This window comes from Puma concolor, chromosome D2 (assembly GCF_028749965.1).
Source record: "Puma concolor isolate L17-30 chromosome D2, mPumCon1.1.hap2, whole genome shotgun sequence".
In the NCBI taxonomy this organism is placed as follows: Eukaryota; Metazoa; Chordata; class Mammalia; order Carnivora; family Felidae; genus Puma; species Puma concolor.
This window is the reverse complement of record NC_141677.1, coordinates 8,558,522-8,574,925: the sequence shown is the minus strand read 5'-3', so window position 1 is coordinate 8,574,925 and position 16,404 is coordinate 8,558,522. Positions and strand designations below refer to the sequence as shown.

General features: G+C 44.6%; 1 protein-coding gene across 1 annotated transcript in view; it reads left to right on the top strand.

Annotated features, from left to right (window-relative positions):
- The window catches only part of LIPA (lipase A, lysosomal acid type), a 34,913-nt gene extending 23,030 nt beyond the window's left edge, over positions 1-11,883 (top strand). The window contains exons 7-10 of the mRNA XM_086679551.1: positions 4,310-4,456; positions 5,280-5,351; positions 9,551-9,622; positions 10,358-11,883. Coding sequence (XP_086535677.1) covers positions 4,310-4,456; positions 5,280-5,351; positions 9,551-9,622; positions 10,358-10,591 — 525 coding nt within the window. The 3' untranslated portion in view covers positions 10,592-11,883. The remainder of the gene's footprint in view (positions 1-4,309; positions 4,457-5,279; positions 5,352-9,550; positions 9,623-10,357) is intronic.
- Positions 11,884-16,404: the final 4,521 nt, after the last annotated feature.

Sequence of the window (16,404 nt, the reverse complement as noted above, 5' to 3'; positions counted from 1 at the left end):
AGCAGGCTCCGGGCTCCAGGCTCCAATTGCGAGCACAGAGCCCAATGAAGGGCTCGAACCCACAAACCGCGAGTCTGTTTGGACCTGAGCCAAAGTCGGATGCTTAACCGACCGAGTCACCCAGGCACCCCTCCTTGTGTCTTTTTTCATAAAGAACTGAAATGGCCATCATAGGGATGTTTTGGATTTAATTTAACCCTTGGAGACTGTGATCTGGTAGCTTTGTAAGGATACCAACTCCCACTCCCCACCTTGGAGATGGTGTCCTTTAAATCTGGAGTGGGGCCAGGAGCTGCGTTTCACAGAGCACCCTGTGGGATTCTAAAGTAACTAAACAGACCGGTAGTTGAGAACCACTGTCCCAGACAGCGGTGTTTCCTAATATCCTGGGAGAATGACAAAGTGAAAAAATAAATGTCCATAAAGCCTTTGGATTAGCTGCCCTGGGAAATCAGTGCTGCTGCCACGAAAGTTTAGTACCCTCTCAGCCTGCAAAGATATAAATTCTAAAGTCATCAAGATTGATCTGGGCAGGCCTGTAAATGTGTAAGGTGAGTTTTTCTTTCTCCCTACGCGCTCTCTTGCTTTTACATGCTCTCGGTGAGCACGCAGCTCTGAGGGACAAGGTCAACTTCACGTTCTTTGTCGGCCAAAAGGAAAGCTTGGCTTCTCATGCTACAAGTCAGTGATACATTGTCCTCTTGTTTTTAGTAGAGAACCTCAGAAATATATGCATTTATCTATCTATCTATCACATGTGACCATTATGTAGACTCAAAGCCAGGAGCCTCTTCCTGCCCTGCGACCTTGTCTGCACGTGATACTTCTTGATTCTCCCCAGCTAATCTTTTTAAAAAAAATTTTTTTTTCCAACGTTTTTATTTATTTTTGGGACAGAGAGAGACAGAGCATGAACGGGGGAGGGGCAGAGAGAGAGGGAGACACAGAATCGGAAACAGGCTCCAGGCTCTGAGCCATCAGCCCAGAGCCCGACGCGGGGCTCGAACTCACGGACCACGAGATCGTGACCTGGCTGAAGTCGGACGCTTAACCGACTGCGCCACCCAGGCGCCCCATCTCCCCAGCTAATCTTAATGTGCTTCGTCTGCAGAAGAGGGGCATTCGAGGAGTCCCGGTATCTGTCCGTAAATATTGGTTGGCTGTCTTGTGGTAGGCAGATTTGATAGAGGTCACAGGCTGTGTGTAAGTGGACAGTATTTGCCTGAAGAAGTGCCGAGTATGGCCCATACAGTTTTATGACTTCAAATTAGTTGCAGCCTTTAAGCAGCATATGTAATGTTGGGATCTTGATCACTGGTTGTTTGGAGGGGGTGGGGAGGGAGTGAGAAGGGCGCCGTGCACCACAAAGCAGTCGCACCCGTAGGCTGAGCGTAAGCTTTCCAGTTCATCACAGTTCTTAACGGTCCCTAAACATCCCTGTGGGCAGGGTGGCATTTAACACTTGCCACTTTAGGGCGTGCCTGGGGGCTCAGTCGGTTGAATGTTTGACTCTTGGTTTCGGCTCAGGTCATGATCTCACGGTTGGTGAGTCCGCGCCCCGAGTCGGGCTCTGTGCTGACAGTGTGGAGCCTGCCTGGGATCCTCTCTCCCCCCCTCCACCCCCCCCTTCTCTGCCCCTCCCTCCCTTTATTTTATTTTATTTTATTTTATTTTATTTTATTTTATTTATTTTATTTTATTTTATTTTTTTATTTTTTTAATTTATTTTATTTTATTTATTTTATTTATTTTATTTTATTTTATCTATTTATTTTATTTTATTTTATTTTATTTTATTTTTTATTATTTATTTTTTATTTATTTTATTTTATTTTATTTCCCTCCCTCCCTTTAAAAAACCCCGAAAGCGTTTGCCACTTTACACATTTGCATTTTCGTGCTGCCTATGTTAGTTTGCTCCTATATTAGTTTGCTCCTCCTGTGAGGAGGAGGCTGCCCCCTGCCCTGCCTGGCTTCTGGGGGCTTGCCTGCCATTCCTGGGCTTACAGGAGCATCCCTCCTGTTTCGGCCTTCACCTCCACACGTGTGCGTTCTCCCTGTGTGTGTCTGTCTCTGCTCACGTTTCCCCCTTTCTAGAAGGACCCCGGTCCTGCAGAGCGCCCACCCTGCCCACCACATCCTCACTTGATTGCCTCTGAGAAGACCCTGTCCCCAAATAAGGTCACCTGCTGAGATAACTGGGAATTAAGACCCACCCCCGAGGTGTTGGTAGGCATTTGAATTTTTTCACTCCTGCTTGTCCCTCCAGAGGGTAGGCATCAGCAAAAGTGTAAATTATCAGCGGACAGATTTGGGTTCAATATAAGGAAGGTTGTTTTTCTATTTCCCATTGCACAGGTGTGTGAATATCTTTGAGGGTGTAGTGACAGCCCTGGAAACACGTGCGCATGGCTTCAGTGGCCATTGGTCAGGACTTGTGTAGATCAGGAGTCGGCAAGTTTTCTCTAAAGGTCCGTATGGTAAATCTCATTGTCTTTGCGGATCATATGGTCTCTGTTGCGACTGCTGAGCCCTGCCATTGTAGTGTGAGAACAGTCTGAGAGACAGCATAGAAAAGTGAGCATGCCCGTGTTCCAATAAAACTATTTATAAGCATAGGTAGTGCTGGTGGAAGGAATGAGGAGTTACCATTTAAGGGGGAGAGTTTCAGCTTGAGATGTTGTAACCGCTCTGCAGATGGATAATGGTGTGGGTTGCACAATAATGTGAGTGTACTAATGCCACTGAGCTGAATACTTAAAAATGGTTAAAATGGTAAGTTTTGTGTTATGTGTGATCTATCACAGTAAAAAAGTATTAGAAGAAAAAGACAACGGGCTGGAACTGGCTCGCTGACAGTAGAATTGGATTGGATGTCTGTGCCCTACGTAGATGCATTGTTGACCAGTCTTGGTTTAGACTCTTTCTTGGAAGTCACTACCAATCTTCCAGCCAATGAAACTCTTTGGGGATGGTCCTGGGGCGAGTGATCATTAATTGCCCCTTCTTGCTGTGAAAAGTCTGCTGTGAACTTACTTGGTTTTCTGCCCTTTTCTTCACTGGAGACTTAACAAATTTTTTTTTATTTAAATTCAATTTAGTTAATGTACAGTGTAGTATTGGTTTCGGGAGTAGAACCCAGTGATTCATCTCTTACACAGGACGCCCAATGCTCATTCCAACAAGTGCCATCCTCAATGACCATCACCCATTTAGCCCATCCCCCAGCCAACACCCCTCCAGCAGCTCTCAGTTTGTTCTGTGTTTAAGAGTCTCTTATGGTTTGCCTCCCTCTCTGTTTTTATCTTATTCTTCCTTCCCTTCCCCTATGTTCATCTGTTGTGTTTCTTAAATTCCACATATAAGTGAAGTCACATGATATCTTTCTCTGCCTGACAATTTTGCTTAGCATAATACATTTTAGTTCCATCAATGTTGTTGCAAATGGCAAGATTTCATTCTTTTTGATTGCTGAGTAGTATTCCATTGCATATATATACCACATCTTTATCCATTCATCAGTTGGTGGACATCTGGGCTCTTTCCATACTTTGGCTGTTGTTGATCGTGCTGCTATAAACATGGGGGTGCATGTGTCCCTTCGAATCAGCACTCTTGTATCCTTTGGATAAATTCCTAGTAGTGCTATTGCTGGGTCATAGAGTAGTTCTATTTTTAATTTTTTGAGGACCCTCCATACTGTTTTCCAGAGTGGCTGCACCAGCTTGCATTCCCACCAACAATGCAAAAGAGATCCTCTCTCTCCACATCCTCGCCGACATCTGTTGTTGCCTCAGTTGTTAATGTTTGACGTTCTGACAGGTGTCCGGTGGTTTCTCATTATGGTTTTGATTTGCATTTCCCTGATGATGAGTGATGTTGAGCATTTTTCATGTGTCGGTTGGCCATCTGGATGTCTTCTTTGGAGAAGTGTCTATTTATGTCTTTTGCCCATTTCTTTACTGGGTTTTTTGTTTTTCGGGTGTTGAGTTTGATAAGTTCTTTATAGATTTTGGATAGTAACCCTTTATCCAATATGTCTTTTGCAAATATCTTCTCTTATTGCCTCAATTGCCCTTCCCTGGAGACTAAGTACACATCTGTAACATCCGCTTTTGCCTTAGTAAACACATCGTATAAATATCCTCGCGTGAACGTCCACTGGTTCCCATTTCTTTTGAGTCGTATGTGGAGACACTGGGCATATGTCTCTTCTTCTGACGCGGGTCATGGAGTCTCATATTCCAGAATAAATGCCGAGATATTCTTGGTTTTCTTCTTCTTCTTCTTCTTTTTTTTTTTTTTATAGGACATATTTGGAGTCAAACAATTTCTTCCCCAAAATGCGGTTTTGAAGTGGCTGAGCACAAATGTTTGCAGTCGTGTCATTCTGAAGGAACTCTGTGGAAATGCTCTTTTTGTTCTATGTGGATTTAATGAGAGAAACTTAAACATGGTATGTATGTTCATAATAAAACTTGCTTTAACTTTTAGCGAGTTTATTTTATCTGTGAATATGCTTATTTGTGCTGAAGGATGTGAGAAAAGCAGGAACGACCTCATCCGAGTGCTAACGGGTCTGACATTGAAGAGAGAGGTTCAATGTGGGCAAGTGCCTGGAATGTTCTCTGCTTCTTTCCTCAGGCTAGCAGCTTCCCACAGGGTGCCCGTGAGGAACTACTGAGTGAGGACATCTGTCATAATTTATGTCCCAATATTTATATTTATTCTAGTGATCTATTTCTTTTAAAAAACTACTGAGTGTGTGTTTAAATTTGGAACAGCAATTTCCGTGTGTGTGTGTTTGTGTGTATGTACACATTTATTTACCTATTTTTATTTCGTAAAATGTAAACCCTTGGCCAGCAAAATGCTGGTGTTTCTATGTATATTTGTAGTTTGTAATGTTGCGTCATGTGAAAACGGATTTTGAGATTCGCGAATGAAGGCTCTAGTTTCTCGTTCCTGATGATAGAAAAAGGTCTGATTATTCTATGAAATTTTGGAAATTCAGAAAGGCTTGTAGCAGAAAATAAAAATGGCTAGTAACCTCAATCCATGCAGCCCTACGGCTGCCATGTTGCTCTGTTTCCTCCATATGTATTCTGTGTGTGTGTGGCTGTGCAGTTTTTCTAGAACATATCTGTAGTCAGAGAATTTTTTTTCTTGTTCTTAATCTCCTATATATGACATTATGGCTTTGAAGTGCAGAACTGATTTATTATCAATGCTTCCTTAATGCTGTATCCATCATTTATGTCAATTTATCTCTTTCGCAGTCTAGAGTGTCGGTGTATATAACACACTCTCCTGCTGGAACTTCTGTGCAAAACATATTACACTGGAGCCAGGTAGGCATTCTGGAGGGGCTGCTGGGGTTTGTATAAAATCAGCGTCAGAGGGACCTGTGCCTTCCATGAAGCACTTGTCTGCGAGCCCTTCCCTTCTTGTCGCAGACCAGGCCGGTCGCTTACACATCAGAGCTGGTTTCCTTCCCCTGAGTCCTGGGTTCCTGTCATTGTGTCTTTGTACCCTGTGTGCGTTCACCAAACAGGCTATTGGGCTTGACTTTTTTCTCTCCCCTCCTGCCCCACCCCATCAGTTTCTCACCAAGTCCTAGATTTATTTTATTTCTGTGATGCTTCATCAAGCAAGATTTTTGAGCAGCTTTAAGATGCAAGCTAATGTCAGCGTTAACCCGTGAACACTGTAGGACTGAAGACACCAGTGCATAAACCAGAGCAAACCAGTCAGGAGTGTAAATGGGAGCCAGTCACTTTTAAAATGCAGCTCTCATTGTTTTAGCACATACCACAAAAGCAATGCATGCCCATTCTAGAACATTTAGAGATCATGTACTGTAGGAAAAGGATAATAAAAATTGTCTTAGGGATAAAAAACAAAGCTCTGCAATTGTCCGCAGAGACAGAAGATGTGTACCAGGAGATAGGAAATGTCTTTGCCGCCTACTGTATACCTTTTACTGCAGATCATTCCAGAAGGAAGTGGTTAAGGATGCAGATAGAAATATAGTTGCAAAAATAGATTAATTAAATTAATCAGGTGACTTAATTTATTTTCTTCTACTTACTCTTTTACAACTTGTTCCCCCCCCCCCCCCCCCCCCCCCCCGCCTAACAATATATCGGGGGCTTAGATCTACCTCAGGACATATTTCTGTAGAAATTTCCTTCCTAACTTCTTTTTGAACATGAAATAACTCACCATTTAAGCTCCAAACTAAGATGCTGTGGTCTTGGATAGCAGTTGCCAGGCACTGGGCAGTCACTGCCTGCAGCAGAATCACATGAGCTGCCTTTAACATTCCACCTTTTAATAAAATATTGTTTTAAAAAATGAGGGGAGTTGGATTCATAGTAGAGCTATTGGATTGGCTACAATCTGGCTTCTAAAATATTTTTTTTTAATGTTTTATGTATTTATTTTTGAGAGAGAGAGAGAGAGAGAGAGAGGGAGAGAGAGGGAGGGAGAGAGAGGGGCAGAGCACAAGCGGGGGAGGGACAGAGAGAGAGGGAGACACAGAACCTGAAGCAGGCTCCAGGCTCCAAGCTGTCCGCACAGAGCCTGACACGGGGCTCAAACTCACACTACGAGATCATGACCTGAGCTGAAGTCGGACGCTTAACCGACTGAGCCACCCAGGCGCTCCTCCGTTACCTAAAATTTTAAATTACTATTTTTTGCCTTTTCTTTTCCATAGTAAAACATCCTGGGACAGATGTTCTTGAATTAGAAGTATATCCTTATACTCAAGGCACATTACTTTCTTAGGATACAGTTGTGGGAGTAGACTTCATGGTCAGAGAGATTGGCATAACTCGAAGACTTGCAATACATATTGTACTTTAGCGAGATTGAAACTGTACGTTTTCATTATCATTCAAGACCTAAGAATAACCTTCTGTCACTTAAAAAACCATCCATCCTAATACTTTAACCTTCTCCTCTGCCTCGTTATCCATATACCATTATCACGGGAGTGTAACCACAGTGCATGTTCCATTTCATTTTCTGCCTGCTTCCCACTTAATAGTATTTATGAACAGTTTTCTCTTTCTGTTGTATTATGTTTATTTGTGACGGGGCCACGCTGTTGTGCATATGGATGTAGCATAATGTATTTAACCAGATCCCTATCACTGGACTTCAGCTGATTTCTGGGTTGTTAGTGCGGTGTCCTTCACATCGTCCTCCTGCTGAAATGCCCTTTCCAGTGTGTGGCGTGAAGTCCTATGCCTCTTGAGCACAAAAGTCAACTTTGGAGTTCAGTCTGAGTTCCAGGCAGATTTTTCCTTTGTACCCCATACCGTCTCCTGGTGCTTTATACAAATGTTAAAAGACACATGTGAGAGAGTGAGAAACTGATGTCTGTCTACAGTGGTGGATTTTCACTGATAATTTGAGCTGAGAACAGGTGCCCTGATGGGTGCGGTGAGTCCAAATTTTATTCCGCTTGTTAAATTTGCTTCAGGTACCGGTGTCTGTCCTTTGCAAGGGCAAAGGCAGACGCTGAACATTTCTCCTGTAGAAGTAGCATTTTATGCCATTGCTAACAACTGAAGCTTCGCACAAATTGAAAGCAGTCGAGATGAAGCAAGTCTAGGTTTTTCTCTTTACTGGGCACCACCGACTGGCCCGAGCTGAACAGTTTCCGATTCATTCAGCTGGTCAATTTTGGATTTGATTCTTGGCAGTTTTTAATCTGGGGATATAGAGGAGGTACGGATTGGTGTCATTTCAAAATTTTCGAAAAAGTGACTTTTTAAATGTTTTAATGTCACTATTCTAAATATGCATCCATTACAGTTTCACATACAGTATTATTCCATGGTTGTAGGTAGAATTGTGTTGGTGTGTGGTACGATTTGGTGATTATACTGGCTATACTCAAGAATAAGTGTTAAATAAAATCATTAAAGTATTGAGAAAACAATAAAAACAAGGGGTGCCCGGGTGGCTCAGTCGGTTAAGCATCCTATTCTTGATTTCAGCTCAGGTCATGATCCCAGGGTCGTGAGATTGAGCCCCGCATCAGGCTCCGCACTGAGCATGGACCCTGCCTTGGATTCTGTCTCCCTCCCCCTGTCCTTCCCCCCTGCTCACGTGCTCTCTCTCTAAAATAAAAAATAAAATAAAATATTGAATCATTGAGTGGAGTGGATAGCTAGAAAACATGGGGATTATAAATAAATATATTAACTCATAGATTAATATAAGGATAATACAGGGGCACCTGGGTGGCTCAGTTGATTGGGCAACTGACTTCAGCTCAGGTCACGATCTCACGGCTCTTGAGTTTGAGCCCTGTGTGGGGCTCTATTCTCATAGCTCAGAGCCTTGAGCCTGCTTCAGATTCTGTGTCTCCCTCTCTCCTTGACCCTCCTCTGCTCATGCTCTGTGTCTCTGTCTCTCTCTAAAATAAACATTAAATTAAAAAAAAATTTTTTTTTTCAACGTTTATTTATTTTTTTTGGGACCGAGAGAGACAGAGCATGAACGGGGAAGGGGCAGAGAGAGAGGGAGACACAGAACCGGAAACAGGCTCCAGGCTCTGAGCCATCAGCCCAGAGCCTGACGCGGGGCTCAAACTCACGGACCGCGAGATCGTGACCTGGCTGAAGTTGGACGCTCAACCGACTGCACCACCCAGGCGCCCCTAAATTTTTTTTAAATACAAGTATAATATAGTGTTTATATTATCCCACAGAGGTATGTTCATACATAATCAATATTTTTACATACTAATCTGAATATATTATTCCACATACATATGAATCCACCTATTAGCATTAATCCATATATTGTACGTAATACTCATTTCTTTCCCAAATAAGAGTGTTAACTCTTTGAAAAAGTTTAGGCTTCAAATCTCAGTAAAAAGCCATCATGAAGCTTATCTAACAAGTACAGTTGTCAGCCCAGTGTCCTTCACGGCATGTGTGCGAAGCTGCTTTATTGGGTCGTATGGTAACTCTATTCCGATCAGAATAACGTAACTTTATCATTTAGATTGTCGGAGTACAGATGACACACAGTGTTGCACTGGTTTCAGGTGCACGACACAGTGATTTGACAAGTCACGTTGTGCTGTGCTTTCTGCCCACGTGGCCGCCATCAGTCGCCACACAACTCCGTTACACTACGAATGCCATTTTGTTTTTTCAAATTTTTTTTTGTGTTTATTTTTGAGAGAGAGACAGAGTGCAAATGGGGGAGGGGCAGAGAGAGAGGGAGACACAGAATCCGAAGCAGGCTCCAGACTCCGAGCTGTCAGCCCAGAGCCCGACGCGGGGCTCGAACTCATGAACTGCGAGATCATGACCTGAGTTGAAGTTGGACACTCAACTGGCTGAAGCCTCCCAGGCGCCCCTGATGCCATTTTGTTTGAAATCACAGTTTGGAAATCAAGAGTCAAACTGCACACGATGTAAAATGGACTTCTGAGGATGTAGTTAACTCCTGCAGCCTGGGAGCCTTTCTTGAACTTCTGTGTCACTCAAGTTTTCCTCCCTTTTATCTTCTTTTTTAGGTTGTTAAATACCATAAGTTTCAAGCCTTTGACTGGGGAAGCCACGCCAAGAATTATTTCCATTACAATCAGGTAAAGCCTTCAAAAGTCTTTAGAATTAATGAACTGGGCTCTGAAAGCTCACCGGGGAAGCCACCCGAGTCACAGGGCTCTGGTGGGCTCGGTGCTCCCTGGCTCCGTCCCCATCACCGTCACACATCAGTCACAGTGACCAGGAACATAGATTTCAGAGTCAGACTAGCATCGGCCTGTCACCTGGTCGCTGGCGGGCCTCAACCACGTTACATGGCCAAGATACACAAAGAAACGGACTGTGGTTTGAGTGCTACATGCTCTGCAGCCTGAGGCACTTTGCCCACGCTTGTCTTGCTTCGTTGTTTCCTACAACATCCGTGTGACGGGTGTGCCGGTTGTTACTATGGAAGGTGAGGAAACGGGCCTACGGAGGCCCCGTGGCACGTGTTCCATGCGTGGGGGTACGACCCCAAAGCCAGTGCCCCACCACCTGGCTCCCGCGCTTTTCACATCCACTCCCCGGGAGCTCAGTGCCTTCGCGAGGGAACTTAACACTTGTTAGGGTACCCGGCGCGCGGTAACAGCCCGACCGCCTGCAGGTACCATAGTTAGGATTCTGTCACTGTGGCTCAGGTTTCTTCTCATTGTGGTCACGGTAACTTGAAGAGCAAAGGGAGACCGCTTTTCACCACGTGATCCTCGCTGGTAAATCTCACCGGGATTTAAGGAGGATCACGTCGACTGTGTTTGTTTTGTAAATTGAAACGACGCCTCCGGTTGCTTTTATCCTAGACTTACCCTCCACTTTACAACGTGAGAGACATGCTTGTGCCCACCGCCGTCTGGAGCGGGGGTCAGGACCTGCTGGCGGACGTCAACGACGTCAGCATATTGTTGCCCCAGATCACCAACTTGGTGTACAACAAGCTCATCCCCAAATGGGAGCATCTGGACTTCATCTGGGGCTTGGACGCCCCCTGGCGGCTGTATGACGACATGGTGAAGCTGATGTCGAAACACCTGTGAGCCGCGCCGGCCAAGTTCACCGTCATGATGCCGGGGATCAGGCAGGTTAAAACAAGTTCGCTTAATTTCTGTAAAATAGTTGTCTTTCCCAGGCTTTTTATATTTTTGTGTGCAATCAGATTATGCCATTGAAGGTGTTCGGGTCCAATCATGGTGTATTATTTTCCCGTTTTTTGTTTTTTGTGCTTTTTTTTGTTTTTTGCTTTTTTTGTCCAATCATGGTGTATTTGAGGCTAGTGCCTCTAACCTACCTTAGCCTTTTTAAGTTTTTTTCAAAATCCCACTGATCATGAAAGATCCTAACCGTTGTGTAGAGCCTTACAATTTGAAAGTACAAATACTGCCTTTTTTGCCTTCACACAGGACACACCGAGGGTGTGTCGGAGTTTCGAAGCCAGGTGGTTTGTTGGCAGATAACCTGACGCTGATTTGAAAAAGCTCAGTGTGTGAAGTATCTGGTTCTCGTCTCTTTGCCTTAAAGGGCTCTTCAGTCCGGTGGCTTTGTGGTCATTAGGGAGCCGAATGCCATATTCTTATGTCCTCATGCAGCAGGTGCAAAGTCAAATCCCGTGATCACCCTGCAGTGCCAGGTGTGAAGATTCTATGGTGAATGTTATCGAATCTAAAAATGTTTAAATTGCTCAGACCAAGCAGCATTGCTTGCCGGGGTCTGCAGACAATAGATGGCACTCATTAAAAAAAGACTGACTCCTGTATTTTAAATAGCTTGAAGACTCATACCTGTAACCATCTGTCTTCCCGAGTTTGTAATTGTGTGGCAGGCTATCCCTCCACTCGTTTGAGAGCAAGGGTGCTGTGTAGAGGCAATACTGCTCTCTTCCGTGGAATTACTGTATTCTCTTGGCCAGCTGTTGTATCAGCGCCGATGACCAGACGCAGGAGCCCAGAGGCTTCCCCGGGGGGAGCATCCTAACTCATTTTCCCACAAGAGAAACATGAGCGTGAATGTTTTGAGATCAGAGCTCAGGGTGTCTCTGTTTTCTAGTTTTGTGTGCATCCATAGTTTTAATTCTGATTTGCGTGCCTGCTTCAGGACACCCGTATTCACCCGCTTTCCGCATTGCGCCGTTCCCGTGCAACGCTGACAGATGGATGGAATGACAGTTGACGTGCTCTTCTGACACACCTTCTTCAGCTGCAGTAATAAAGGATATTTTACTGATACTTACTTATTCTGCACTGATAGATGCGGACAGCATCCTACTACTTTGTAACACTTAAAAAGCCTTGAACTTTTCGATAAAACTGAGTAGCCTTGCAGGCCTGAGGGATTGTGTGTGCATATGTGTGTTGTCTCCTTTACTTAATGGCCATCCTGTACTTCCCTTTGTCTTCTGGAGGGACTGACACTTTTCTTCCTCATCTTCTCCCCTCCTCCTTACTCTGAGTAAAGCTTCACTGACCCTGCCCTTCAACCTTTGATCCCTCACCGAGGTGAGGAGGGAGCAGTTTCAAACCTAAGGGAGGGTGGGGCGTAGTTTGGAAACGCTGGCTGTCAACCTGATCTCACAGGGTTCACTGAGCGAAACCGAGTGGAAACTAAGGAGAGACCTGGGCGCCGGCTGCGGTGGGACCAGGGGTTCAAGGACTGTCCATCCAGCGCCCTCCTCGAGCAAATGAAGCAGCTGAAGCCGGCAGAGACGAGTCATGCTATAGGGTCCCCAAAACATAGATTTGTCGGGGCGGGGGGCGGGGTCCTAAGGCGAGTTCTCCCACTACTCTGTGAGCTTGAGGGCAGATCTGTCTTACTTGTTTCTATGTATCCAGAATCGAACACAAACCCTGGAATATGCTGAGTCAATAAATCCACGTGGATTTATTGTGTGAAAAACGATACTTTGCCAATCAGTCAAATGAATTTAGATGCACAGGTAACGTCTGAGAGGGTCGAAGGACTGGAGTGGAATCTGTGTTTTCCCATGGCACCCACAGAAAAGAGTCAGATTTGGGGCGCCAGACGTCCAGCTTCGGCTCAGGCTGTGATCTCATGGTTCGTGCGTTCAAGCCCCGTGCCTGCTTGGGATTCTCTCTTTCTGCCCCTCCCCCATGCTAGCTCACTCTCTCTCTCTCACTTTAAAACAGAAAAGAAAAGAGATTGTACTGGGTGGAAAGGCTATACATGCACAGGAGGATACCACTCTGCTGGCTGGCTGGCTGGCTTTATATTCCCCCCCCCCCCACTAAACCCCTTCTCCGTCCTTTGACCAAGGCAAACTGGTTTGGCCAACCAAGATTCTTGGGTAGGGCTGGAAAGAAAGGGACAGTGAATAAGTGTTTTGTTTGTTGTTTTCCAGTGGGAGAGAGCTTACTGGAGCAGGAATGGCTTCAGTGCCATAGGTGACCTGGCTCTGCCCTGGGGGTTCCAGTAGAGTCCCTTGAGATAAGTAAGGCTTTCACACACCAGGTGATACAGATGAGCGGGGGGGAGGGGGGGGGTGGGTGGGTGGGGTGACGAGGTGTAGGAAGGGGGGTTGGTGCATTCCACAGAGTCCACCTCTTACTGGCATGTGTTTCTCTTCCCCTCTTTCCAGACTTTTCTCTGTGGGACTTTTCTTGGGTGTGTGGGACAGTCCAGAGGTGGAGATGTTGCCCAGCTGTTCCTGACACAGTCCTGTCACCTTGCACATTTGCCTTTGTTACTGGCCTCTTGTTCCTGACACTGGTGCCTAGGCCCTTTATGTCCTTATAGCCCTGGCTGGATTAATGTTTCATCATTGTTTTATTCTACTGTTGCACAAAACAGTCTTGCTTTATCTTTGGCCGAGTGCAATGCAAGGTACGAGCTTGTGTCTCAAGACGTCCTGTAACAAGTTGGTAGGAGTTCTGACTCTCCTTTTCAAGCCGGTTTGACAAATATATTCTTTTGAGAAGGACACAAGGATGTCCACAGATCTCTAGGGCAAGAAGACTAGTTAATATTCTGCCAGCTTGGAACTCGACGATGCTGTGGTAACCCCGGGGAAAGCCACCACCAAATGAAGCTACAATGGAGAACAAAGTCATTTTTTTCATTCGCCACAAGAGGGCACTCTTGGCTTTGCTTCCAAACCTTTCCGTTCCATAAGCAGGCGTTCTCTCCTGTCTCTTCCCCTGGGAAAGGCAGAGAATTTTGTTGATTCATGGGCCAGTTGGTAATCTGAGGACTGGTGAGATCAACCATATCTCGGGTCATTTCCATCCAGGATTATGATCAATTCTTGCCTAATTCATAATAACTGAAAAATGTTGTCAAAGAATAGCTGTGCCCCAATGCGACCCGAAGATAAAATTTTGCCCAATGGGTAAAAGAGTGGTCAGGACTTCAGACGTGGAGGAGGAGGTGGGGAAGGCTTTAACCTAGACCTCACGTTTATGAAGGACCACAATTTAGACTATTGACATTATCTCCAAATAATGACGGTTATTTTGTGTTTGTATTACAGATGTTCATGTGTTAAATGTGAACATTTAAAATATACTGTATTTGTAACCTTTTTCATTTTGTGTTTTAGAGAGGGAGATATTTTCAAAATGTGACCTCCCTGAAAGGCAACATTAGGTGACAATAATTATTATAATTATTCTGATTTATTGATTTATAATTTTGAGAGTGACAAAGACAGCATGAGTGGGGCAGGGGTAGAGAGAGAGGGAGAAAGAGAATCCCAAGCAGGCCCCACACTGTCAGCGCAGAGCCCGATGTGGGGCTCAGACTCATGAAACCACGAGATCATGACCTGAACTGAAACCAAGAGTCGGACGCTTAACTGATTGAGCCACCCAGGGGCCCCAATAATTATTCTGATTTTGAAAAAGCATCTCACTAATTCATTCAAGGATATTTATTGAGTATCATATCGTGCTAGGTACAGATTTCGAGTTCAATTCCAAACTAAGCAACTAACACTCTTTTTGCCAATTTGTTTTAGTAGCACTGAAAAATACTTTGCATTTGACATCATGCCTTCCAATTTTTAAAACCTTCTCCCAGGGCTTAATTCTTTTTTTTTAATGTTTATTTATTTATTTATTAAATTTTTTTTAACGTTTATTTATTTTTGAGACAGAGAGAGACAGAGCATGAACGGGGGAGGGTCAGAGAGAGGGAAACACAGAATCTGAAACAGGCTCCAGGCTCTGAGCTGTCAGCACAGAGCCCGAAGTGGGGCTCGAACTCACGGACCGCGAGATCATGACCTGAGCTGAAGTCGGCCGCTTAACCGACTGAGCCACCCAGGCGCCCCTCACAGGGCTTAATTCTTATGACTTTTCATGGAGATGATTTTATATGCTTAACATATTTTATTTTTTAATATTTATTCATTTATGAGAGAGCGTGAGCAGAGGAGGGGCAGGCAGAGGGAGAAATAGAATTTGAAACAGGCTCCACACTCTGAGCTGTCAGCATAGAGCCTGACGTGGGGCTCGAACTCATGAGCTGTGAGATCATGACCTGAACTGAAGTCGGACGCTTAACTGACTGAGCCACCCAGGCGCCCCTATGCTTTATGTATTTAAAGGGGTTGATGAGCATCCTGAAAATCTCAGTAGAAGCACACACTTATGTGGATGGATAAAAACAAAACATAAAGTGTTTAAAACTAAATATGCAGCAGCCTCGGTGTGAAATAGGGTGTCAGGGAGTCTCTTGGGGGATCTAACATCTCCCATATTCTTCAGCAGCATAGTCTACTGTTTTGGGGTGGGTAAGTAATGTTCTCTGCAGTTTTTGTAAACTTCGCTATAAATGCGGCCCCAACACCAAAGTCCTTCTGTAGGACGACCTTGAAACTGACCCACGGTTCTGCTCTCACTTTGGCTAGGACTTTCTGTTTTTTAATTTTTTTATTAAAAATTTTTTTTCTAATGTTCATTCATTTTTGAAAGAGACAGCATGAGTCGGGGAGGGGCAGAGAGAGAGGGAGACACAGAATTCGAAGCAGGCTCCAGGCTCTGAGCTGTCATCACAGAGCCCGACACGGGGCTCGAACCCACAAACCGTGAGATCACGACATGAAATGAAATCGGACGCTTAACCAACGGAGCCACCCAGGTGCCCCTGGCTGTGACTTTCTATTCAACTCTAACTAGTCCTGACTTTTCTGAGAAGAAGCCTTCATTTAAGAATTTTTTAAAATGTTTACTCATTTTTTGAGAGAGAAACAGCATGCATTGGGGAAGGGCAGAGAGAGAGGGAGACACAGAATCCAAAGCAGGCTCTAGGCTCCGAGCCATCAGCACAGAGCCTGATGTGGGGGCTCGAACCAAGAACCATGAGATCATGACTGGAGCTGAAGTCAGATGCTTAACCGAATGAGCCACCCAGGTGCCCCAAGCCTTCATTTTTACAACGAGTAAATTACATTTTAATCTTTGGGATTACTCTACTCTCTATGAGTCTTACATGTTACGGCTGTTGTAACACAGTTCTTATCTCTGATATTCAGTGATATTTGGTTTGGTTAGCTAGAGCAAAGAACACCTTACCTAATTTGGGAAAGAAAAAAATCATAAAGGTCCATAGAAAAAGATGATGTCATTGGTAATAAATTTTGCCAACTACGTGTTCTATTTGTGGGGAGTGGGGGCAGTATCCAAAGTCTTTTGGTGCTGAATAACTTCGAGACTGTGCTTAAATATGCACAGACTTGATTGTTGCAGTCTGGTGAAAGTGATCTGATCTCTGGGGTAGCTGGAGAAGAAAGGAATCCTATCCTCTAACGCCGTCAGAAAGATGTTGCCAACATAAAAATGATATACAGGAACTCAAAATCAACTGGAGAAGCGCAAGAAATAGTATGGCCAAAGTCCTA